Source organism: Pagrus major, chromosome 16 (genome assembly GCF_040436345.1).
Source record: "Pagrus major chromosome 16, Pma_NU_1.0".
Taxonomy (NCBI): domain Eukaryota; kingdom Metazoa; phylum Chordata; class Actinopteri; order Spariformes; family Sparidae; genus Pagrus; species Pagrus major.
This window is the reverse complement of record NC_133230.1, coordinates 13,765,628-13,791,575: the sequence shown is the minus strand read 5'-3', so window position 1 is coordinate 13,791,575 and position 25,948 is coordinate 13,765,628. Positions and strand designations below refer to the sequence as shown.

The following is a 25,948-nucleotide window of genomic DNA, read 5'->3' as shown; positions in this document are numbered from 1 at the left end:
TGGACTCTGAGTTTGAGGGCTGTGATGGGTCAGTGATGGCCGAGCAGTTCAGCCTCTCTGATTAGTGGACAGCTGATTTACGTATCTGGAACATGAACGCAAAGCAAACTGCCTTTTGTAAGAATGGTTGCAGTCAAATGAGTCACTAAGGTAAATGAAACATTTAAATGCCTCTCAAAGTCTAGGCAAATAGAGCTTTTTATTCAAGCAGTGTTTTTTTGTGTTTGGACTTTATTTTCCACTGGAGACAACACTTACCCTTTGCAAAACTGAAACACTTAATCAAGAGTAAAATAAAAAAAATGAAATAATGAGAACAAAAATAATGATTTTATTCTCGACCAAGGAAACATTAGTCATCATTAGGGCCCATTTAGCAGCTGTTGTGGAGCTTTTTTTCTGAGCACTTTCCATCAATGTTGGCTTAAAATTGTAAATTGAAAATTCATTCTTGACCTTGGACACAGTAGTTTATTTTGTGTTTGTAGTGTTTTGGTATTTATTTTAATCATATTTTTAAATTTCATGAAACCCAAAACATAGAAAAAAGCATTGGTTACTTAGGATTTCTATTTAAATGTGCCAAATTGCTATGATTTGGAGCGTTAGTCAACGGATTTAATTAACCTTTGGTCAAATTTCCTCTGAAAACTGTTTTTCACTCAACCCTGTAAGGTCATATTTCCTCTGCTCTATTGTAATCATGAGCAGGAGATTTATTAAGTCCTTATTAAGTCCTCCACTGCTATAATTCTGTGAAACTGAATATATTGGACCTACTTTACTTTGTCTTTTTTTCTTTCGCTGAGGTGAGTCACCGGAGCACTCAGATTTCCAGATCAAGTAGATATGACCTATCAGGAAAAATAGAACGTAGGTTTGGACGACAGGGAAGATGAAGGCAGGTGTAGATATGCCGTGTGCAGTTAGGGAACAATTAGTGGAGGGCAGACACACACTCCAGGCCTCTACTAACCACAGCCATATGCAAAGCAGGATTAATGTCTCCGCGCTTCATGTACTCAGTTGGAACAGCAGGTGCTTGACCTTTGCGTCGTGTGGCTATGATTTGTCTCCGACACTGAGCCACAGTGTACTGAAGCTTTATCTACGGCAGGAAATCATAACTTTAAATCAGTGTTGAGTGAAGGAGGGTGGGAAGAGGATTCAGCACAGTGATAAGTGCTGCAGACACACAGCTACAGGTTTTTGTGTCTTAAACGTTTGATTCACTTAAGTTAAAGGTTTTTCTACAGTTACCTCTTTGTTTGCCAGGTCTGTATTGGGGATTTCTGCGACCCCAATGTAGTGGAGGAATTTAATTTGTGGGCTCATGGCACACAAAATACATAAGAAGAATCAGCAGCAGTGTGTATTTCACATGTGACCTCGTGGGAAATATATTTTCTTCCAAGCCAAAAGCGAAATGTGAGGCTGGATATCGGTCTCAGGTCTGTGCGTCTCACAGCTGGAGTCAGGGCGTGGCAGCGACCAGGTCGCAACAACACAGGGAAGACGGTAAATCAGCTTTGTCCAACCAACAACAACCAGCTTTTTAGCACACTTTGATTCCTTTGTTTAACTTGTTTATGAACAGTGGTGTAAAAACAACATTTGAGCTCTTGCCGTAACAGTGAGGTTGTTAGATTTGGTGTCATTGTTCCTGTTCAGAGACCAAAATCTAAATTCTGTGTGCACACAATAATCAGCAACAGCTGAAGATGCTGCAGAAGTACTTGGTGGACATAAAAATGATGCATGCTCCAGCATCTTTTGTAACTTCCACAAATATCACAAACTCCAGTTACAAATGAAATGCGAAGGCATGGGGTTGCTATTGATCTTGTTTTCTCAGTCTTTTTCTTTCCTTTCCTGGTGCTGGTTTTTATTGCTGCTGGAACCACAAAAATAAAATACCTCGCCTCCGTTGTACTGAAATTGCGGTGGGAATGATCAACACGCATCTCTTGAAACCTGAACAAATAAAACCCAAACCACCTGGCTAAACAGCACAAGAAGAACATGAGGATGTGTATCTTGTTTTATTATAGTGAACTGACAGAGATGATGTGTTTGCCACCGATTTTCGTTCTAAAACAGAAAGTAACTCTGGACTTATCTCTTCTCTTCTACAATGCAAACTGTTCTCTTTTACAGGGAACAAATTCAACAGGGAGCAGCAACAGCACCGGAACAGGAGCCACAGCGCTGCCCGGCCCCATCACCAACGGTACTACTGTAACCAGAACTACAACTCCAGTCTCAACCACCTCCGCCACCACTACATCACAGCGCACAACGACCACTCAAGCAACTACGAGCTCTAGAAGCACCCCCCACCCTTCTACATTTGGGGCCACCGGGCCCAGCAGTCCCAAAACTTCAGCTACGACGCCAAAAGATGGGTCTGCCTCTTTAATCGGGTCCTGCAGTCTACTCCTGGTGCCTGTGATCTCTGTTCTGATCTACGGCGTATGGGACTAAAGTGAAAAGGCAAAAGCAAATCACAGATTCACCTTTCCTCAATAGAAATGTTAGATTTTTGACAGAGCCTGTCATTTAATCTCTTCTATTTACCCTCTTACTGTGACTCATATCAGTGCTATGAAGTGCTTTGTTTGCTGTGAGCTTTTTTTCACTTTTTACCAAGACTGTTGCACACAGTCTTACTAAATAATGTATAATCCCGTTGTTCAGATGTCAAAACTACCACATTTGAATCACAAAAAGCAAACGTAAACACAGGATGTGACATTTCTCTGTATTCTTTTGAAAGTGAAATGTTAATTGACAACATAATTGCCATTGGATTTAAAATATATTGTCAAAATACATATGAAAGTGTTTTTAAAAATACAATTTAAGGGTTTCATCGACCAAGGTCAAATTTTGTGTGCAGCTGATAAGCCTTAGTTACCTAAACCTAAACCTTAGTTGTACTAAAAGTGGTGGGTACAGATTCAAGTCACCAGAGTGACCGCCTACTGCTGCTAACTGTAGCTGTAGTTATGAGTAGTTGTCTCTGCAACACAATACATAGACATTGTAAAGGAAAAAATGCTATTTCTTCGTATTCTGTTGATCATTTTAGTTCATATTTGAACATTTGAAAAAATAAATTCTCACTTACTGCCTCTTTGAAACCAGGCTGTTTGTCATGAACCACCTTCAATGTGTTGCTTTGTCTTTTGTTTCCTGACTACAATGACAGGCTCTCATGAAGTGATATCATGTTGTATGTATTTCTGTGTATGTGTGTATTTGTATCTTAAACTATGAGTCGAGTAATGTAAGTATGTAGGTTGTGATGAAAGTTATTACTGGAGCTGACCTAAAGAAGGGTACATCTTTTGGAAAAAAATATAATTTCCGACTAAATAGAGAATTTATGTTAAACTGCAGTCAAATGTCTGAGAAATTTAGGGAAATTTTTAGGAAAATCTGGTTCACTGAGAGGCCATCGTCATGTAGCATTTCTTTACAAGAAAGAAGCTGTGTAATAAATTATTTATCTGTGACTGTCTTCCTAAATTCTGCAGACAATCACAGACATGACATGACAAAAATACAGTGGTTGGAGGAACTTTGCCGAACAAAGACAGCAAAGATACAAGATATCTCTTACATCCATATCTGGATTGATGTCATTTGGCTCAGTGTGAGGGTTTTGCATTTGTGGTCCATCGCTGGGGTGGAGACTGAGGCCAGGCTTCCTGAATGGAAACAGGTATCAGGTGAAAAATCTGATTGCCTTATAATAGGCCAGACTCAAGAAAGACACAGTTTACAAAGCTAAGACTCTCGGCAAGGATACGCAAGTGTACGACCGCGCTCAACATTAAAAAGAAAGAAATACAATTGAAAAGTTGATTTTAAAAAAAAAACAGCGAGGTTTAAATAAGATACTTGCTGCCTTCTGATTGTCTTCAAGAGGAAATCACCTCTCATCCAACATGAAGTTCATTGTCCTCGGGCTGTTTTCGCTGTCTCTGCTGGGATTTGTCTGTGCACAGGTAAAAGATCTTCGTCACTGGTTGTAAAGTAGAGAGATACGACGAAGAACAAGAAAGAAAGAAAAAATCTAAATCCAAAAGGAGAAAGTTCTTCAGATTTTATTGTTTCTTCTTATTTTAACTACAAAAATGATTTCTGATTTCTCACACGAAAAGCTCTAATATCATGAATAAATGATTAAATCCACTCCTGTTTGCCATAAATCGTATCAATGATGAAATGTAACTGAGTACATTTACTCAAGTTCTATACTTGAGTATAATTTTGAGGTACTTGAGTACCTTGAGTTTTTCAATTTTCTGCCATTTAATACTTTCACTCCACTACATTTATGAGGCATATATTCAGCAATATTGTACTTTTCACTCCACTACATGTATTTGATTACTTTAGTTACTAGTTACTTTGCAGATTGCACACTGCACTAGAGCGAAAGCAGTACATTTTTTAATTGATTTATTAATTTATTATATACTTAGTACATTTATTGTCTAAAAATTACTTTTAATACATAAGTACATTCAATATCAGATACTTTAACTTTTACTCAATTACTATCCCCCTGAGTGAAGTAATTTTTAAACACGATATCTTTACTGTGTGCAGTCTTATAAGAGGGATCCAAAAGTCATACTCAAGTAAAAGTAAAGATATCGAGTTAAAGTATTACTTTGGTATGAGTGAAAGTCCCCCGTATGAAAAGTACTTTAATGTTAAATGTACTTAAGTATCAAGAGTACAAGTACAGTAAAATGAAATTATACATATAGTTACATGTATGTATATATATAAGAATTTTCTGATTATTTAAATCTTTGTTTTTTTTTAATCTGATTTCAATACTTTGGCTCAGATGCAACTTGTAATCTTCAAAGTAACTAGTAACTAAAGTTAGCAAAAAATGTAGTGGAGTACAAGTACGATATTTGCCTCCAAAATGTAGTGGAGCGGGAGTGTAAAGTAGCAGAAAATGTAAATACTCAAATACAAATACAGTACCTCAAAATTGTTTAATTGTAAATTGAGTACATATACTTAGTTACATTCCACCATTGTACTTAAGTATGACTTTCTGATACTTTTACAACACTGCCTGTGCTTGTATTTTTCCTGACCAATGTGATTTAAATATTCATGTTAGGAATTAAATATAAATGTAATTTAAATCAATGCCAAAATTAAAAAATGGATTCATGGAGTATTTTTTTAATTTCTTCTTCTTCTTCTTCTTCTTCTTCTTCTTCTTCTCCAGATGGCAGGGGCACTACCAGAGCCTAAAATCTCCAATGCAACATCCAAAAAAAACACCACTAACATCAACAGCAACTCCACAGGAACCAGTCCAATCAGCACCCAGACCCCCATCACCATGACAACAAAGATGACAGGGACCAGACCCGTAGGGATGACCATGACTATGACCATGACCATGACTACAAAGAGCGCCATGACTACAAAGAGTGGACAGAGCCGCATCTTCACTTCTGTCAGTCTGCTGTTTTTTTCATCATGTGTTCACCATGCACTTTGGCAATGAGCGCCCTCTTGAGGCTCAGAGCCGGAGTGACAACACCGTCTAACACTTTGTAAATCTGAGCTTATTTTGGAACATTTGCTTTAGAGGAAATACATTTTCAGTTGACTGTGTGAAAGAAAATTGTGTTTTTGTGATTATGAAATGATGATTAGTGAGTGACAGGGACAGAGCCAGTTTATTAATGCACTTAGAAGCTTTGACAGATGTGAATCAGATTCTGCGTTGATATGTGAAGGAAATATCACAATGAGTTTTCATTACAAGAGATTACTGCTGCCTGATGTGTACTTGATTCTAATATCCTCAATCATATTTACACTGTACATACTGTAGGCCTATTTATGGTCCTGTTTGATTATATCTATTCAATCAAATATATTACATTAATAAATATGAATGAATGAAAAAAAATGTTGTATTGACCTTTGAAGCCACGTGTGTGTGTGTGTGTGTGTGTGTGTGTCTCTGTGTGTGCATCAGTATAATTATTTCTGTATTAGATTTTCTTTTCTGCTTTTAATTGGTTCAAAAAACAATAAACATTTAATAAGCATGGTGAACGATCTCCAAAAATGTTACATTGCCAATGTGTTATAAACGCATTTACAATATCTATCAGTCAAAAATAAAAAAAGAGCATTTTTAAAAAATGGCATTAAAGTGGCGACAGACAACTTTTTCCCTCTTGCATTTTCAAGTGGTAATATTGTTGGCACCACTGTTGCAAAGACACAGTACAAATAAATAAATAATACAGATGAAGCGCCCTTTAACCTTTCCTTGCCCAGGTGGCAGACAAAATTGTATAGTGATAGTGAGGTTTATAGGGAACCAGCAGATGGTTTCATTATTCTATATTCATTAGATTGTGCAATCAACATTCACTTCATAATGATATGTTGAAGCGAAACTCAGTCCTTTGTTAGTTTAAGTATACAGTAGGGCCGAAAAGTCTGAGACCACTAGTGAAAATACCTTTTTGCATTTGTTTGAATGTAATACATCTTCATTATAAATGATTATATAAGCTTAGCAACTTAAGTGAAAAGTTGAATCTCTGAAATTTCCGAATATATTAGTATTTGGCATGTCCCCCTTTTTCTTAAACGACAGCATGCACTCTAGCTGGCATGGACTCCACGAGTTTGTGGAGCTTTCCAAGAACTACTAGATAACCAAAGAAGACCAAGGAGTGCCGACTGTCATAGACCATATTCACACGACAACGGCCATTTTCCAGCTGAAATCATGTGTCCAAGGTTTGTGCTGATATTTTGGATCTAATTTACGCCTTTCTTTCTGTATTGTGTAATACTATCAAACGGTAACGTTCCCTGGGATGTGGTTGAACGCTAACGTTAGCTGTTGCCTGATATTAGATGAAAGGTTATCAAATATGTCACTTAACCTTGAAATGTGGAACGAGTTTTTTACTATCCATTGTCTTTTCAGTTGCTGATCAGTCAGTAAGCAGTGAAATGAACACAGTAGTGTGACATTTGAGCTTCCCACCCTGAGTGCGACGTCAGAGGAAAATGGCCACCATGTGAATACGGTCTAAGGACTTTCCCCAACAGAGCTCAATGCTATTGAACACTTATGGGGGCACTTAAATACTGAGAAAGCCAAGCATTTTGTGACATCACAAGACGCTTTATGAAACACAAATCATGCTGGGATAACACGCGTCATCAGGTTTTGCGCAAACTTGTGGAGTCCATGCGAGCTTGAGTGAATGCAGTCATTAAAGCAAAGGGTGGACATACCAAATCTTATATTTTTTTCAAACATTAGTCTTGTCAACAGTATTTTGACAAGACTTTCTGACCCTACTGTACACCGATAATGTGTTTTTCTCCATGCTCACAGTGCACATGAAACCAAAGAAAAAACAGAGCTACGAAGTATGCCATGCATCATGTGTGACATCTAAAAGGTTTTTTGTTAATAGAAAGGGTTAATTCAAGAGGGAAGTTGCACACAAGCTTTTGTTGTCTCTCATAAGGAGGATTTGACACGAATACCGAGCCGACGCCCCTGAATATTGGACGACAGCCTGTCTTTACCACAGCAACTAGAACAACAACACATTCAGGTCATTATTCAAATATTGTAAGACTACTTTCCATATTGGCTTACATAGTGGATTTAATTACCACACATCGTACGGTAGCATGACCTTATTTGTTCATGCTCGATGGTATCACTAAGTCACAAGAGTGTCATTCACGCTTACGTGCACCTATAGACCAGGCGAAGCATCCAGCTGGCTGATATGGTATGTTATTAATAGCTATGCAAAAACATGAAAATGAAAGCTGATTCCAAAACAGGGTGATATGCTTATCTCATAACTTTCCTTTTGACACCTACATCCATGTTAATAATACTGTTTCCCTCCTGTCTGTCCACAGCAAACATTTGCGTTTGTTGTCAAACACTGTGAGATAATTTTACTACCTGAAAATACAAACCATGTGCTGTGTAATGATTGGAAATGACTTCAACAGCAATCTCCATCAAGGCAGGTGCAAACCAAAAGCCATAAACTGCAGTAAAGTCTCTGAGTAGCAGTGTTCTGAGATTGCCTCTGGCACGTGAACTAAGCGTCTCAAGGACTTTTCCGGGGGGGAAAAAAAATCATCACAATATATCTTGCAGCTCAAGTTGATAGAATTATTATAGTAACCTATTTGTTTATCAGTTTGTCAATTAGCAACTAGGAGGAACAAGAAAGGAGGAAACATTTTATCGTTTATTATTGACAAAACTGCCTCAACTTACTGGAAAGAATTGCACCAACCAGTGCTGAAAAAAACCCCAATGGTACAGAGAAGTTTGTATAATCCTGGAGTCAACAATACAGTGAGGAAGTAGATTATTTCCATCACTGTCATACCCATATGAAGGAGAAATACAATGAAAATAAAATGTTTTTGTTGTTTTTGTTTGTCTGTTTTTTTTGTTTTTTATTTTACAGTTGTGAACCGTGCTAAAATCCACAGTAAGTGTAATTTTGGGTTTAAGGAAGACGTGCAGTCATTGAGGGGTTAGCTAAAAGTTATTCCTATACTATATATATATATAAAAAAATCATAATGTCTTATAACTGATCAGTGTATTTGCTTTGAGTCAATATGAATTCTTTAACTTTAATGTTTTGATTAACAGGAACAAAGTGTTAGCCTGGACGGGGACAGGTGGAGAAGCAACTTCCTGAATCCTGGGCCAGTTAAATTGCACCTCATAAAGTCACACCTGCCCCTCCTGACACTTGATATTTTTGTATAAGGGCAAGAACAAAAAGTTTGCGCTCAGTTTCCCAGGAAATAGGGCAGGGTACAGTGGGAAAACTTTTGCCGCACTTGACAACACTGAAGGATATTTTTAATAACATTTCTGGTGCATCTCCTCCTCATCACTGCTCTCCACCATGAAGATATTAACTCTTGGATTGTGCATACTGGCTCTGCTGGCATTAGGAATGGTAACTAATTTTAAACTTTTCAAATTGTTCTTCAAGAATATAATAATAATTATTATTTTTTTCTAATATTACTATCGCTGTAGATTTTTATTTATGCGTTTTTTAAAACCATTTATTTACAGTAATGTGGGGGAGACTCGGGCCAGCTGTAACATTTCAGTTCACACAATCATGAAAGTCAGTATACACATGATCTGTGATGACCCCTCTCTGGTATTTTTGACTCATTTTGAGGATTTTTTTTTTTGTCTCCTTATACTCAATTAACTTTTAAATGTCAAAACATTGAAATCTGTCTGGTTTTGATGAACATTCTGTTATCTAACATTTGATATCTTTGTCAAAAGTCATCTAAGTTGTTTCTACCCAGCTAGGTAGCTTCTGTCATGGTAGGTACAGTTAGGGGCGATTGAAGTTAACGCTGTGATACGATGGACTCTGACACTATCAGAATTGGTGTCTAGCTTTGTCACGACATGAAAATAGAAGATTTTTTTGACCCAATAATATATGAAAAGTGCTTTTTGTTCAGTTTAAATGCATATATGTACTCTTGTATATTTTGTGGCATGGTCCAGTGGTTAGGTTTTCTGCCTCTCAATCTGAGGACGGCAATTAAATTCCTACCAAGAACCGATTGCTCATACTTAGAAGTTTAAATTCAAACCAGAAGTTGTCTTAACCTTAAATAATATCATGTTAGTAGTACTAGAAATCTACATACTTTTTTGGTTTGTTGTAATATTAAAACTCAGATTAAAAACCTGTTTGGAGCCATTATATTTCTAACATCTCACATCTTGTACCACTGAATTGTTAATTGTAATGTAGCTTATTGTTTTAAATAGTTTGAAGTTATTTATACTCTTTGGTGTTTATCGTGGTCCTTGGTATTTATGTGAAGGTATTATGAGTGGGGTTACATTGCCCACATGTGCTGTTACAATCGCCCCTGCACATGGGGACAGATGTAACGTTTGAAGTGTTTCAATCAACATCGTGACTCTAACATTATAAAGAACATTTTATGACTGTTAAATGAAGACAAATAATAATTGCCCACGTAAAAAAAAGTATCGAAATAGTTCAAGAGGTTTTTGAGACATGACATCAAAACCAAAAATTGTCATGATTGCTCTGTCTCACTTATTATAATTTCACTGAAATTACAGGACTTTACAAGTATAGCAAGTAAAACAAACAAGTTGTCTCCGACGCAAAGACTTGGGTAAATCATGTTTATGACTGGATGGTAACTATGGGTATAGAAGTATTTGCGTATACATCATAGTTTTTGTTTCTAATACTGATTTAAATGACCATCCACCCTATTCTCAATCAGGCTCAAGATAATACGACTACAACCAGACCTGCTAATACTACAACTGCTGCCGCAACAACCACTACAACCGCCGTGCCAACCAACACTACAACTGCTGCGCCAACCACCACAACTGCTGCGCCAACCAACACCACAACTGCTGCCCCAACCACCACAACTGCTGCCCCAACCACCACAACTTCTGCCCCAACCACCACAACTTCTGCCCCAACCACCACAACTGCTGCCCCAACCACCACAACTTCTGCCCCAACCACCACAACTGCTGCGCCAGTCACCGTAACTGCTGCCCCAGCCACCGCCACAACTGCTGCGCCAAGCACGACTATCGGTGACACGACCACCCATTACACCCCATCTACAACAGCCTCCCAAACCAACCCAACAGTGACAATCCCCACCACAGACAGTGGAGGCTCAGAAATCAAAGCTTCTCTTCTTTTGTCTGTTTCTGTGTCATTGTTGCTCTACGCACTCTGCCCCTGAGCAGCAGCCAGCAAAACTCATGTTTCTCGATGTGACGACAATTCTGTGTTTTTTCTTTATCAGTTACATTACTGAATTATTGATTCCCTGTGCTCCAAGTCACAACCTAAGATCCACCCAACCTACCCTTGTTAGACGTATCTAGGTCAAGGCTGGTAACCAAGGGTGACCTGGCTTTTGCCATCAGGGCTCCATGGCGCTGGAATTCTCTGGAGATTAGGCTGGCAAACACACTCCCTGTTTTTAAGTAATTGCTTAAATCATTTTTTAATTTAGGAAATCCTTTTTGATGGCTGATCGGTAAATTCTACACTAGTGTGTGTTTTACTTTTCATTTGTTCTTATCTATAACTATGGTGGCCTGTGTTCTTAAATTTGTTTTATTCTTATGTATTCCGTGTCGCACTTTACTAGCCAATGTCCTTTATTTTGATTTATTTTAATATATTCTATGAAGCACTTTTAACCTGCCAATATTTTAAATTTTTGTTTTGCTCTCATGTATTCTTTGAAGCTTATTTTAACCTGTATTTCATGTGAAGCACTTTGTAACCTTGTTTAGATAAGTGCTATATAAATAAAATCATTGTTGTCTAAATGAAGATTGAGTTGAACTGAATGCAGACGGACTCTTCAGAGGGGACTGAAAGACTTAGTAAAATCTCTGGTAAATCCTAACCTTTTTATGTACAATATACTGTATGTACGTATAACATTTACAGATTGCTCTTAATGTAACTATATACATCAATGATTAGAACTAGGAATGTGTAATATAATCGATCGGACCTCTCTGTGACATCAGGAATAACCATTTATTGAGAAAGTGATGTGATGAGTGTGTCAGAACTGTTAAACTAAACTTACTAAACTTAAAATTTAAATGTTATGCTTCATGTTTAAAGACTCAAATGCTTATGTAAAATGTGAAGTGATAATATTAACAAAAAAAAAAAGAATCATAAAAAAGAAGAAAAAGAAACCATTGTTCTCTGTTTATGAGCACCGTTTTGAAAAAATACTGTATGTAGATACATTAGGATGAAGAGGAAGTACTGTGAAGGAAATTAGTAAAGTAATAAAAACAAATGCACCAAACTGCACTCATAAAACATTGACATATCTTGTGCTGTTACATTTACTGCGTGTATTTCAAGCAAGAATACATAAAGCATGCTTATTAAATGAGATTTCATAAAATATGAAAAGAAGCAACAGAAGATAAAGATTATTTTTTCACAACCATAGATTAATTCAGGCTTTTTGTTTAATCTTCAGATCTACAGATGGCCAGCAGAGCCTGTAGGTGATCTCCTTTGAACTGTTTCTGTTGGGGAAAAAAAAAAAAGTAAATAAAAACATAATTATATAATTTTGGAATTTAACTGTTTAATTTGGAAACACACATTGTGCATTAACCCACCTGTAGAGCAGTGTAGAGGGAAGTGCCTGTTAATTTCAGGTAGGCGGCTCGGATACACAGCAGATCTTCCTCACTGTGAGACACCATAATCCCCTGCACTATTGGTGTCTGAAAGAGTGAAGTGTTTAGTGTTCAACTGTTATGTATTTGACAATCTCAGACACAAGGTCGTAGGTTTGCTTTCAATGGGAAGGTTGGTTTAGCCATTTGTTTTCGCATATTTGTGCAAATGTATCTATAAAGCACATGAAGCGATTTCAAAGTGCTCTTCAGGAATTTAAAGTAGATATAAACATGTTATAAACATGCTAAAAAAATAAAGTACCATTTCCCTAAATTGATGGTAAGCAGGGTAAGACATATTGAAACTTGTGTTAGATCTGTGTCATGAGTGCAACGCTTTCATGAATGAAAATAAGGGATAAAGAATCATTCATAGTCAAGTCTTTAAAATGCTAAATATAATGATCAGTTAGTTCATCTATCCATCAGTATTGTTTGAATAAAAGACAATGAAAAACTGATGATGATTCAGCTTCTTACCTTCTTGTTTGTCAGTCTTTGGGCGAGGTAGTGATAGGGGTCCTGAATGCACTTTACTGTCGTAACACAGATATCAAGAATTATTAGAGACTAATCAACACTAATCAACAAGTGCATGCTGATATCTCACACTGTATCTATTTACCTAAAACTGTCAAACCCAGCCTGATGTCTCCTGAGAAGCTTTTCTCCAAAAGCTGTTCCACCATCTGTCCTGCCGCCAGCTCCAGCCCCAACAGCACTGTCAATAAAGTTGACCATATTCAGCCTTGACATAGTGATGACTGTCTAACACACGGAAGCCAAACTGCATAGAAAAAGAAAAAATGTTTTACAGCCTCACCATCGTTAAGATGGTCTGAGTCTCTGGAGGTCAGTATGTCGATCCATGGTCCTGCATCAGCTTTTTTACCATTTAGTGACGAAATGAGATACTGGAAGGATAAAAACAATAAAACACAATCAGAGACGACTGCATCTCCATACAAGGTAGTGTTGCCAGATGCGAGCTATCTACCACATTTGTATGATCATTTTGCCCTCTATACGATAAGTAATTGCAAAAAATACGATAATCCGACCATTTTGTGACACTGGTATTAGTAGTTGATTGTAGTCTACGCTGTCTTATTTCAATTCATTTCCTGACATGATCAGGATAGCAAACTGGATCCTGCATTTAGCTCTTTCCAGCCAATCATGCTTGGTGTAGGCTAAGATGATAAGCACTGCTGTCGTTTGAACTTTGTCAGTAAGGTATGCTGTGTTCGAGCTGATTGGTTTAAAAATTAAAGTATTAAAAAGTAAGCTTGCCAAATGGCCTTATCTGTTTCCATGCCGAATATGAACAGGCTTTCAATAGTGCTGTCTTGTCATAAAATTTTAGGCTATGACCAAAATTGTTAGTCTGATGAATTTATGGACGCCCCCCTCCATGCATCAGGAGCTAGAACGGCTTGCTTTGAAAACATAACTGATGCAGGTGGTGTGTGGTTATGTCTTGGGTATGATCATTTCCCCCAAAATACAATAATTTGAAGCCTCTGGTATAATATTTTAACATTTCCCATCTGCAAGTTTACTCTGCCATTTTCTGAGCCACAAATTCATTGCAAAGCAAAGTCCCACTTTGGAAAATGACTTCTTCTTTAAGGGCAGTAGTTTAGTTTTATGTCTGTTTTCACATAGTGCCATCCAAAATGAGTGATGGGTTATAATTTTAGATGACATGACCGCCCATTGACCCAGTTTCATAATGAATATTTTCTGCTTGCGAGAAGGTAATAAAAATGTAATAAAACATTTGGAAATGTTTAGTGACGGGCAATTTGCAAAGTTTAAAGTTAAGACACACTGATTGTTCCACAGTCGGACCAATGTCGGCACAAGCCTAGCTTCACTTCCTCTGAATACACACCAATAAAGCAATCTGTGTATAAAAATGTCACGGAAAATAATACCTCAACGTCTCTTCGAACAACACCGGAAACATCTTCTTTCTGTTGGGAGAGAGGAATGAGGAAACACTTTTAATTGTAGCTTTACTGGCCTACAACTGTGTCAAGGCCAATTGCTTTACATATGAGGTTGAGGGTGACGGTAAATTACATTTAGCAGAGCGACAAGAAGCTTAGCAAAATCTCCACTGGCTTCTCCTTTCACTTCCTTCTCCAGGTCCTTCTTATACACTGAGAAACAATCAATACAAAAAAAAAATATCAAGACAGAGTTAGAATTTAAATATACACAAGAATCACACTTAATCTCTCTGAGGACAGTTCTGTGACTTATACCTTGTTGGTATGCAGCGCTAATTTCTTGAAGCTGCTTTCCGGATCGTGTACACAGGATCTCCAGTAGTGAATCCTCATCTGTGCCGAGACCCTGCACACACACAAGCGCGCACATGTATCCAGGGATATACAGGCAATACATAAATACACCCACTCCGAGCCCAGCACAATATGTACAAAGAGAAACACAGACTTACTGCCATGGCCTGCTGCAGGCGTTGAGCCTCATAATGCAGAGGAGGCATCAGCAGTTCCAACAGGAGAGTCTCCAGATCTCCAGCCAGAGCTTTCTTCAAACCAGCTGCCAGGTCCTGGAACAGAGTCAGAATAAACAACTGATGCTCAGACAAAACACTCTTATTCAGGCAGCTTGGCAGGAAAAATCAACCCTGAAATATAGTTAAAGGTGCATTATGTAAGAACTGGCCACATGCTGACTTCATACTCAAAACAAATAGGGGGAGCTAATCACTAGAGTAACCACTAACTGCCGCTAACTGTAGCTAGTTAGCTCAGTTAGCCGTGCAGCTAGTGGTCCGCACTGGGAGCTCAGAGAACGGGGGAGGTGTTGATGATTATACCTCTCCCACAGGAGCTTTGGACCAGGATGGGCCAAGGCTAGCTGGTTAGCATGCTAACTTCAGTAGATATGCAACACATTCCTTCAGATTTTGGTGATACTTGTAGTTAATTTTTGATTGTTTTCAACTTAAATCTCATATATTGCACCTTCAGCATGGTACTTATTAATGGCCACAAGAAATACAACTTTTGTATCCATAAAAGATGCTTCAATCATAGATAAACTACTGTTCTACTGCTCAAGCTATATTGACCGGTAGGTATCCATTGCAGTGTTACACTCTACACTCGCTGCTGCTTGGGGCCCCAGTAGCTCAGAACGTGAGGAACCGGTTTGGGAGCAAGGCACCGGACCTCTAAATGCTAATGATGAAATAAATGTTAATTCAGGCCTTGACCTTGATTGCGCATGTGTGCATTTCTAACCTGTGTGTGTAAAATAAGAACAACTAAGAAGGTTAAACAATTTAAATGTTGTGTCTCTGTAAAATATAGCTGAAACCGACTTGTTGAAACTCAGTGGGCGAGCACAATGTTAATTCTGCTTCTGTCCCTTTCAGATCCTCTGATACTGATGCAACTGCAACTGAAGAAGAACAGATTCCTGCCTGTTTGACAACAGAGTGATAGTGTGAAAGTATGTGTCTGACAGATAATATCACCAACCGTGTGTAAAAGAAAATACCTGTGCTGGTGATCACCTTCTTTGTTTTGTTTAAAATGTTCAAATACAGCCATGAAAACCCATGAAAATTAACTACTGCCAAGAAATAGTAAATGTTCCCCTGCTGTTTATGTACAGCACCATATTAATTCTCTACACTGTCGGCCTACCTCACATTATTTTCAGTTATCCTGCTCATACTCCCTCTCTAAACAAGGGTGTGGTCAAACCCTTTAAACCACTTTTAAAAGGATGTTTGATGAGCAAACACTTGAACGTTACAGAAGAAACAAACACATCATTGCGACATGCAGTATTATCATTACAACTCTGTTATATTGCATTACATGGATTATTTGAGGTAATATTTTACTTTTACTTTAAAGCTGTTATTCTGAATCATGTTTTAATCTGTAAAGTGTTGTCGTAAGCGCTGTAACTTCAGGTCATTCGTTTCCTTACCATTTTTGTTAACTCTTCGAACGTCTTGGCGATCACTTGTCTCTGTTCGTTGCTCCGATTGGTGAGGATACTCAACAGAGTCACCGCATCTGAGCCAGGAACACAGTATTTGGATTTAAATGATGATAAAACACTGAGTATTTAATGATGTGGACGAGGAGTGTTGAGAGCTTTGCGCAGGTGGTCAACAAAACACTCATCCAAACCAAGCTTTAATCTATTAGCAGAAGTACCTTTCTTCTCCAGCGCTGCCTGGATCTCCGTGGCGTCCTGCTCAGGATTGAAATTGGAAAAAGGCCGCACCGTTCCAAGGGTGCCCCACCACATGTTCTATTCGAGAGAGAGACGCCATTTTAGAGAAGAATGAGAAGAAGCAGGATGAAAATGGATTTACGCAAACATCCTATGAAGGTGTTGGCAGAAGATGAGTCAGTTTTCATCGTGTTTGAATTTAAAGAATGTCAAATATTCTGTACTCCTGCTGTGACGAGTGGGGGGATGGTTGGAAAATGAGTAGGTTGGAAGAGCAGTTTGAGTGCCTAACCTTTACTCCACTAACTAAGGTCTGAGTGGAGTTAACAGATTTCTTATTTGGTTCAATTTCTTTGCATTAAAGCGGCGGAAGCATGAGCTCACATTGCAGCATTCCAGCATGCCTGCAGTTATCACGTACATAGTGACTGTCAGCAGTAGTAGATAACTTTAGGAGGTATGCAAGATAGTCGGAGAAAACAAGACAGCAGACTGTATTATCTGCGATGTGGCGTCCTGGCAAACAGAATCATGATGTGATTACTATGGGGAGACTTACATGAGATTTGAAGTAGTCAGGGTCCATGGCTTTGTTTTAACTGCTGCAAAAGAATGTGAGTAAGAGATGAACGGTCCATTCACATGCAGAAACATACAGTGAATAACAAGTATGCATACAATGAAATCCAATATGATGATACTAATTTCTTTGAATCCCGAATTTGAATTTTGGTTGAGTTAATCTCTTGGTTACAGGTCATGAAACCAGACGCCTCAATAAAACAGTTATACTACTTCACATCTTTATCTTTAAGGAGCTGACACACCCGACAAGCCAAAACAAACACCTGACAGAACAACAGAAGTACATTTTGAAACAAAATCTTTAAAGAATGCTTATTTTTCCTACCTGTAACAGAAGGCCGTGGCAGCGATATGAAGGTGTGGAGGTAGTGGAGTTTTTTACAACCTCCTCTAATCAGCCTTGTATCTCAGTCCCACCCTTACTACGCAGCACCTGCCGCAGTCCAACCACCTGACTGCTTGATCAAACAGCTGACCAATCGGTGCTCAGGATCTTCACAGCTTTGTCATTACCATTGGTCTGCAGGATTACTATGACAACCCACTTGTAAAATACTGACATTCCTTGCACATGGAGGAATCCAGACTGTCAGGTTTGTTTACAGGTGACCTTTCTTGTGGTTGTAGATTTTGTGGTGTGTTTTTTTGCCCAAAAAACGACTCATCAGTGAGGAGCTGCTGTCGTAACCCCCCTTCGCTTAAGTGTGTGGAGGTTTACGAGTTACAGCTCGTCATTTTACAGCTTTTCATCAAGGTTTGAGTGGATATCCAGTGAAACAAACCCACCAGACAACATGCCAGTCATCTCTGTAAGTGAGAAGGGGGCGGTAAGTCTGGTTTCAGGGTAAAACAGATCTGTCTGAGGCTGGTTTGCTCATGTACAGCCCGAAGGTCTTTTGAATGCAAAACCTGAAAACTTAATTGTGTCACAAAAGCCGACAAAGGGGCTATTCAGTGCCTGTATTTGTGGCTGCCAGTGATAGAGATCTGATACTCCAAAAACTCTTACCCGCCCTTTCCCTTCAGTCACGAGAGGGCAGAAGGACAGAAAGGAAAGACAAAGGCCACACATCTTGTGCATTTTCAATTGCAGGTCATCTATATTATTATGTCACGGAAAATTCCAGTCATTCCAGTCCGTTTGTTCATGAAGTCATTTCTGACAGGAAACACAGAGCTACCTGTGAACAATATAAAACCCAATCCTCTGTGCTCCTTCTACCTGTTGCTCACCTGCAGACCTGTGTTGTTATTACAAACAAAGCTGATCTGCATCATCGGTGCTTTTACCTTTTACAGTGGCGGCCTCAGGTTGTCTCAGGGGCAGGGGAGAAAAAAATAAAAGAGGCACCAGCTGTATCACATTATCAACACTGGAAAGACATATTTTGATGGCCATGCATCACGTGAGGGGTCACAATAGTCCACCGGCGCTTATTAACTTACATTATATACTTAGCCAATGGATACTGTTCAAATGACACTCAGCTCTTAAAAGCGCAATATATAAAAGTTGAATTATCAGTCGAGTTGTAACCACTGAAAGCAGTCGAAGTGTTGTTTGAACAGGAAGTGATGAAAGCCCTGAAATGTTGTTTGAAGAATTAAAACCTCAAGTGTCAGTCGTTAACCCCGTGAGAGGGGAAAGCTGTTGAAATGTCAGGGAAAGTGATGAAAACTTAAAAATGACATAAAATGAATAATACTGACGAGACTGTAAGAGTGTGCGTCACTGAAGGCGAGAAGATTAGTTAGAAAGACAAAAGAACTAGGGAAAGAAATATGTCAACAAAGGTGAAATGTTGCATATCCCAATATACGATATAAATGGAAACAAATATAAATACTGTAGACTTTACTGTATTGCATGTTGTATATTTTCTGTTGGCTTGTGAAAGCCATTATCCATAGAAATACACAACAATTACCCTGACATTCAAACAGGAAGTGAAACTGAATAGTTGAATGGATGAATGAACGGCAGTCTGAGTAAACATTTGAATAAGATTCAAGAACAAAATAGTCCATAAAAGTGAAGGGAAACCCAGAATGACGCGAGTACTACCAGCGGTACTTATCTGTTCTTTTTCTTCCAATCAGCGCTGAGAAGAAACGTGATCGAGGCTGATCAGGGCTACGTAAAAGATGAGAAAATAGCTGAACATATACAGTATGGGACCTCTCTCATTGATTTGAAAAACAAAAACCTGCAGAGCACAGTGAAATATGAGACCTGTGTAGTTATTTTAAATGGGTAATTGTTATATTATCCGTGTTTCTTTTGAAATAATTTAGTAAAGCTTTTGGTTTTATTTCATATTTTTTATTTTATTTCATATTTTTAAACCACTCCCTCTTACATAAACATTTCACATCATATCTTTAGCATCAAATATTAACATACAGCTGATGCAGGTAATATATTTCTCTGTAACAATCTGACTTATAACAAAAAATACAACAAGGATGAGAGTAACTGGACACACACAACCCATTTCATGGCACTGCACAATGCAATGAGATGTACTTGTATACGTGAATGCAACATTTCCCCAAAAACAAACACTGAGACACACATTATATATAAAAATACCTTAAAATAAAAAAGAGCATAGTGAACATATTGTGCACACTACACTTTTGTTTGGCTTCATTTGTCCACTGTCTGTATAAAAGCATCGGTGGCCACTTGGTGATCGCTAAAACTTGATAAGCTCCATTGTACACTACAGTCAGGGAATTTGCGTCATACAAACAAGGAGGTTCTGGTTTGAATATTCAAATTACTGTCAGAGAAAAGTCAAAGTCAAAGAGGTCGAACCACGTACAAGTGAATGGTTCTACGTCAAAAAATACATTTTATTCTTGCTTTCCAACTCCTGTGATGAACCCAGTCGCTGCAGCAAGTCAAGGCACTCACAGTTCTGTTTTGGTCGCTGTTGCACGCAGAAAAATCCTCGTCTGACTTTGCAAAGCGCTAAACTGTCTGGTCCGGCTTTTTTCATGGCTTCTAGTGCATCATTCTCAATGTTCGTAGGATTTAATATGAGTCACAGAGTTGGAGGCACTGAAATAAATGACATCATAAGGCAGTGGCGGTACGCTGAGGAAGTATTCTGGAGAGAGGCACTGTCGAAGCACTGCTGAGGAAAGTTGAGTGAACAGACACATGAGGTTTTCAGAGCAGCTTACAGCAGCTCTATCTCCCACTGCTGGCTCGGCCTCTCATCGTTCTCCGGCAAAATCACCACGTGGTCCTTGTCGTACGTTTTGCCACCTGAAGAAAAGAAAAATAATCTTGTTTGAGAAGATACGACGATCATGTAGAAAAAGTATAAAATGCCTTTTTAGTGGCCCGCAGTGCATTTACTCAAGTATCATACCTTTGACATCCAGGACCATGCCAGGGAAAGTACGGCTGGTGATGAGGCCTCTCATCTGGGTCGTCCAGGTCTGGATGGGCTGCCGGGTCTCTGTCCACAACACAGCCTTGGCTCCTGGCTCGATGTTGCCCATCACTTGAAGGCTCATCGTTTGGGACAACTACAGAGAACACGCACAGAGTAAGTGATTAGACCAGCTCATTGTCAGATGACATGAAAGATGTATTTCGGGTTCTGTTTGACCCTTTAATCTTGCATTACCTTGCTCTTGATGAAGCCGTCCTGATAGAACCAGATGTCACTCATGGGCTCCACCTCTGGGCTCACCACCACTCGTCCTGTTTTCATCTCCTCCACGCCGCCCTGGACGGACATGAAGTGACCCCTCTCTGCGTTCTTGATGCGGAAATAGCGGCGCTTCTGCAGGAGGAAGAAATGATTGTGGTTACACAGTCACTGATCCTTGGCTGTTTTTATATTAAGACTTTACGAAGGCCCTCCATTATTTACGGTGGAGTTTGTGCACCCACTTCAGACTGGGTGCGCGCTCATGCTTTTAGCTAGAAGCTACAGTGAAGAATTCCGCTTTGAAAAGGGTGAAAATGACTTATTTTCAGATCAATTTGGGATCTTGGAGCTTCCCAAGACTTTGATAACGCTGGGCGAGCTTTATGGATTCGCATTTTAAAATGAGTCCCCATCTACTTCAGTTGTTTAGGAGATAGCTGCAACGCTGTTTTGCTGTGCGGCTCCAGAAATGCTTTGTGGACTAAGAAAATTCAACAAACTTTCAATGGGCACGTGGGTGATTAGATAAGGACTACATTTTCATTTTTGTGTGAACTTATCCTTTAATATCAGTCAGGTAATGAAATTTTACTTGTGATGGCTAGGATGCATATTTTTCATTTTGAAACAGCTCCTGAAAACACATTTTTAACAAACCTGTCTGATTGGGAACATTGACCCGACGGTCTGTAGCGAGCTGAACTTCTGCCAGTTGGTGATTTCTATTGGTTCCAGGAGGAATTGGTGCCCCCTGTAGTTGCCATGCTCACATATCACCCAGCTGCAAAGGAAGAAAGACACAGTTAGAGAGGAATGTGTCGCTTAACCATCACATTGCAAACACAGGGATCCAAAGAAGACATTTTAGCATTATTCAATTGGTATTCCTTTGCAACAGCTGACCATAAAGATGTTTTAATAGGCTATTTTTTAATTTGTTTCATCGAGACAAACACTCACCAGCCGCTGTTGACTCTGAGGGACAGAATGTGGTTGTTGAAGCCTTCTTCAACCATGTTGATGACCTCTGTCTCTGTGGTGATCTCTCTGCCCTCAAGACACTCAAGGCCAAACAGAGAGATGGAGGGAACTGTGAACGTCTAGACAGGGAGAGATAGAGGTTTAGAGCGAGACAGAGGGATGAATACAGAGCAGTTCTTTTGGTTTTAATGCGAGAGCTTTCTCACTATCGGCACAGCCTTGATGGAACGGATGGTGAAGCCGGTTGGGCATCCCATGCTGGTTAAATTGGGGTAGTCTCCTTCAGAGAGGACGTACAGGTTCCCAGTGTACTGTTTATGCTCATAGACCACCCAGCTGAAACACAGAGAAATCAGTTATGATTTTTTTTTACTTATCTGCTTTCAGCCTGAAATGACTGGCTTTTTAATGAAGTTTTGAATTTTATCATCATGCATACATATCTTGTTTACCGTTGCAAAAGAAGCCCTTCTACACTTAATCTTTTGCTTTTTTGTTTTCAATTTTTTTTTAAATGTATGACATAATTTCAATACTTTAACCACTTATTACTGTTTATTGACCTACATAACCTTTTAGCTTAGCTTGTACACATTTTAGAGATATGAAACATTTGAGGATACTCCAGGAAATGACATCACAATAAGCAAAACTACCAATGTGTGCACTGGCAGACTTTTTCTATTGCAGAGTTAAAAGCCTCTGTAATGCTTTGATAAAGGAGCCTCACCTTCCCCCCGACACTCTGCAGGACTTGGTCAGTAGCTTCTCCGACACTGCGTCATTGTTGCGGTCGATGTAGTGACACTCGCCCTGGAAGTCTGGCTCAGAGTACAGTATCACCTGAGAGATAAGATAAGCAGAGGGAAAGGAAGGAAAATAGAGAGATCAGAGGAGGCATTCATGGCCTGAAGCCCCTTATTCTTTCATTTATTGTAATGTTTGTTTTTATGGTAGCCATTAAAGCTGCACCTGCAACATTGCTCTGCCCACATAAAGGCTTTATTTATGTTGCTTTCAACCGTCAAAGGTCAAGTTTTGAGTCCTCTACTGTGCTTACTGTTTAATATTTCACTTGCAACATTTAAATAAAAAAATGGGGGCACTAAAGCCTCTAACTTTTATTGCATTTCCCACTGCAGCTAAAAGGGGCTTTTCCCTGCACGGAGCAGAGTGCACATGCAGCACATGAACCAGCTCGTGGGAAAACTAAAGGGAAACGACTTCATGACACAGTTTAGAAGTTACAAACACAACACAAAACTGAGAATGTCAAGAAAATGTAATCACCTCATTCCTGGTCCTTGAGGTTTCACTTGGAGCCTAAAAAAAAAAAAAAAAAAATGTGAGTAACATCATGACATCATCACACTCCAATCTGGCTTATTAGTTTGTATCCCCTTCTTCCCAGTGGTCCTCACCAGCAGGATGGGCTGCACTGAGCAGATACGATTGTCCTGAGAACCCCAGTCGGCGCAGTTATTGTAGAAGCCTTTCTCTAAGATGTACTGGCTCCCAGAGAAGTCCACATGGGAGTAGGCGATCCATCTAGAAGAAAAAATAAAAGGCGATTATTGTGTTATAGCAACGCCTCAATTGGCGATGTAGCAACGGCGGTAAATAAAGTCAACTTACGCCCCGCTGAGTACGTGGATGGAGCGCGTGGAGGTTTTGTACCCAAACAGTTCCACGTCAGGAATGGCCTCCGTCACCTCGAAGGTGTTCTCCTCCTCCTGCATGCCCTGCTGCTCCTCCTCTGGCAGCTCAAACATCACCATCAAAGGTTCGGTCAGGTCCTGAAGAGAGCAAGAAACTCGTTTAAAATCACACTCAGGGCTCTGTAGTCAGATTACAAAACATAAGTAACTATAATGAGCCCAGATTACATTTGAAATTTGGGTATAGTTACATTTTCAAGGATTACTTTGTGAAGTTTTGGTCACGCCTTTAAAATATGGCATTTGAAAAGATTATGAAACTATTTTTCATGAATATACCGAATATGTCCGACTGTATATCAAAGTAGGTCACTCTTCTGAGGTCGCCAGTGTTGTTCATGGTGACTTATATAATATTTGTGTGTTTTTAATGATGATAATGGAGTTTTTTTATTCCTTTTAATTGATATTGAAAATAGAAGATAAACATTGGGAGTAAGTGCAAGGGGAAATCATGGCTCGTAATTGTAAAAAGAAACCTGACCCAACTCTGTGTGACACAAAAAGTCTTCGGCGCCTACATTACCCACAGTGCAACTTAGCCACTGAGTGGACAACACAGGAGGCAATTTATCAGGTTACATGCAGCTTCCTCTTCCTCTTCACGCACAGTTTACACATAGTTTACATACAGTTTACTTTTAACACATCTGGAAGGAGAAACCAATCTGTGATTTTTAAAAAATTCTTTCTGAAATAAGATTCTGTTTCAGTCAGACTTTCACAAGGACGATTTTCGGAAAGATTAAAACAATGCCTTGTTAGAAAGTCAGGATGCAAAGCACAGTGAAAACTAGGAAAAAACGTTGCCAATCTAAACTGTCCCGGTATGTTTAAGGTCATCTGGTTGTTACACACTGACATTTAGACATTTATACTTGAATCATTTTCTTCCTTCTTTACATCTCTTATAAGACTTGCTTTTATCTCCTGGCTTTTTCTTAACTGATCATATTTTTTGTAATCATTCAAATGATTTTATCTTGTTTATATCTTAACTTCTGGATTTTGGTTACTTTACTTATGTGTTTATATTGTAAGGTAACTTTGTTTGTGAAAGGTGCTATATAAATAGTTATTAACTCATAATATTTAATTAATGAGGAGTCATTAAGTCATTATTATTTATTGTCATACGGCCATTATCTTTTCATCACTGCACGCTACAGTTTGTTTTTAAACCATATCCTGAGTCATTAAAGTGGTCACGAGTGTCATGTTATTCAACCTGTGACTCTCAGTATCAACATGACAAAAGGCCATTCATCGGAGTGCAAAGTCACGTTTTAGATTAGATAAGACTCTGATGATGCGTGGGATCAAATAAATCACACTGTGGGTTATTATTACGTGTCCTTCATGTTCGTGGCTTCCAAGAGTCGACGGATTGTTTCATTAACCGGAGGTCTGACTGAAAAAGACTGGTGTTCAGTGAAAACCCTTCCTGTACAACAACAGCGTCGTAGTTGGTTTGGTCGAGGTTGCACTGTTGATAATTCAGCCTCCACTTATTCAAAACAAAAATCAGCTAAGAGCGGTTCTGTTCTCATTATCTAAAAGAGACATTATGGTTCATTATCTTTGGAAGTAGCAGTAAGCACCATTTATAAATGAGTGCTCACCAAAACGGCCTGTAATCCCCTCAGGGGCAAACACCTGCATAACAATAATAAAGAGTCCTCAATTTATTTCTTTTGGTTTCATTAAAACTACATTTTGACGCGACCTTTTCTTTCTTTTTTTTGTCATTATTTTGGTTTCAAAAGGCAGCAACTGGCAAACACAAGTGCCAAAAAAGAAATGTTGTGGGGACAAAATACAATAATAAATAAATAAAATTAAAAAAAAAATAAAATAAATATTCCTTGCAACTTACTGCTCGTATCACCCGAACTGAGCGCATCTCAGCATCACAGCCTCCCCACACCCTCCAGTCATGGTACTCTCCCTCCTCCAGTAGGTACTGGTGGCCTCGGAAGCCTTCCTTCTCGTAGCCCACCCAGCTGCAGCGACAGGGAGAGGCGCGGTGTTAAAAAGCACGCACATCTGATTATTCTGCAATTATTCTGGCCTGGGAGCTGTTTGATATCGTATTTTTCCTCCTCGTGCATTAGACCTGAAATTGTGCAGCAGCGCTACAGTTCAGTGATTACTCACATCCCTCCCATGACTTTCAGGGAGCCGACGTTGTACATGAAGGCCTTCTGCGTCAAGTCCATCCTGGTCATGAAGTCTTTCATGTTGGAGCTTATGGTCCTCGATTTCCCGCTGAAGTAGGGCTTTTCGAAAACTATCATCTGAGGAGAAAGAGTGACGATCAAGGGTTAACTTTATCAGAGTCAGTCATCATTCATATCAATACTGTCGGATGATTCCACAGTCTCAATACTTTGATTTAGCAACATTAT

The 25,948-nt window shown here is 39.1% G+C and overlaps 2 protein-coding genes across 2 annotated transcripts in view; both read right to left on the bottom strand.

The window, feature by feature from the left end:
• Positions 1–12,133: 12,133 nt before the first annotated feature.
• anxa14 (annexin A14) lies at positions 12,134–17,171 on the bottom strand. Its single transcript, XM_073484477.1, has 12 exons — positions 17,145–17,171; positions 16,567–16,663; positions 16,334–16,422; positions 14,823–14,936; positions 14,626–14,716; positions 14,441–14,520; positions 14,293–14,331; positions 13,176–13,266; positions 12,978–13,073; positions 12,833–12,888; positions 12,290–12,397; positions 12,134–12,193 (listed from the first exon to the last, which is right to left on the bottom strand). The coding sequence occupies exons 1-12, from the start codon at positions 17,169–17,171 to the stop codon at positions 12,134–12,136; spliced, it is 948 nt and encodes a 315-aa protein (XP_073340578.1).
• A 2,337-nt stretch (positions 17,172–19,508) lies between these two features.
• The window catches only part of crybg2 (crystallin beta-gamma domain containing 2), a 49,330-nt gene continuing 42,890 nt past the window's right edge, over positions 19,509–25,948 (bottom strand). The window contains exons 13-24 of the mRNA XM_073483145.1: positions 25,698–25,837; positions 25,417–25,543; positions 23,458–23,618; positions 23,244–23,370; positions 23,113–23,145; positions 22,553–22,665; positions 22,029–22,158; positions 21,802–21,941; positions 21,499–21,622; positions 20,815–20,973; positions 20,554–20,713; positions 19,509–20,447 (exon numbers count right to left, since the gene is read on the bottom strand). Coding sequence (XP_073339246.1) covers positions 20,359–20,447; positions 20,554–20,713; positions 20,815–20,973; positions 21,499–21,622; positions 21,802–21,941; positions 22,029–22,158; positions 22,553–22,665; positions 23,113–23,145; positions 23,244–23,370; positions 23,458–23,618; positions 25,417–25,543; positions 25,698–25,837 — 1,503 coding nt within the window. The 3' untranslated portion in view covers positions 19,509–20,358. The remainder of the gene's footprint in view (positions 20,448–20,553; positions 20,714–20,814; positions 20,974–21,498; positions 21,623–21,801; positions 21,942–22,028; positions 22,159–22,552; positions 22,666–23,112; positions 23,146–23,243; positions 23,371–23,457; positions 23,619–25,416; positions 25,544–25,697; positions 25,838–25,948) is intronic.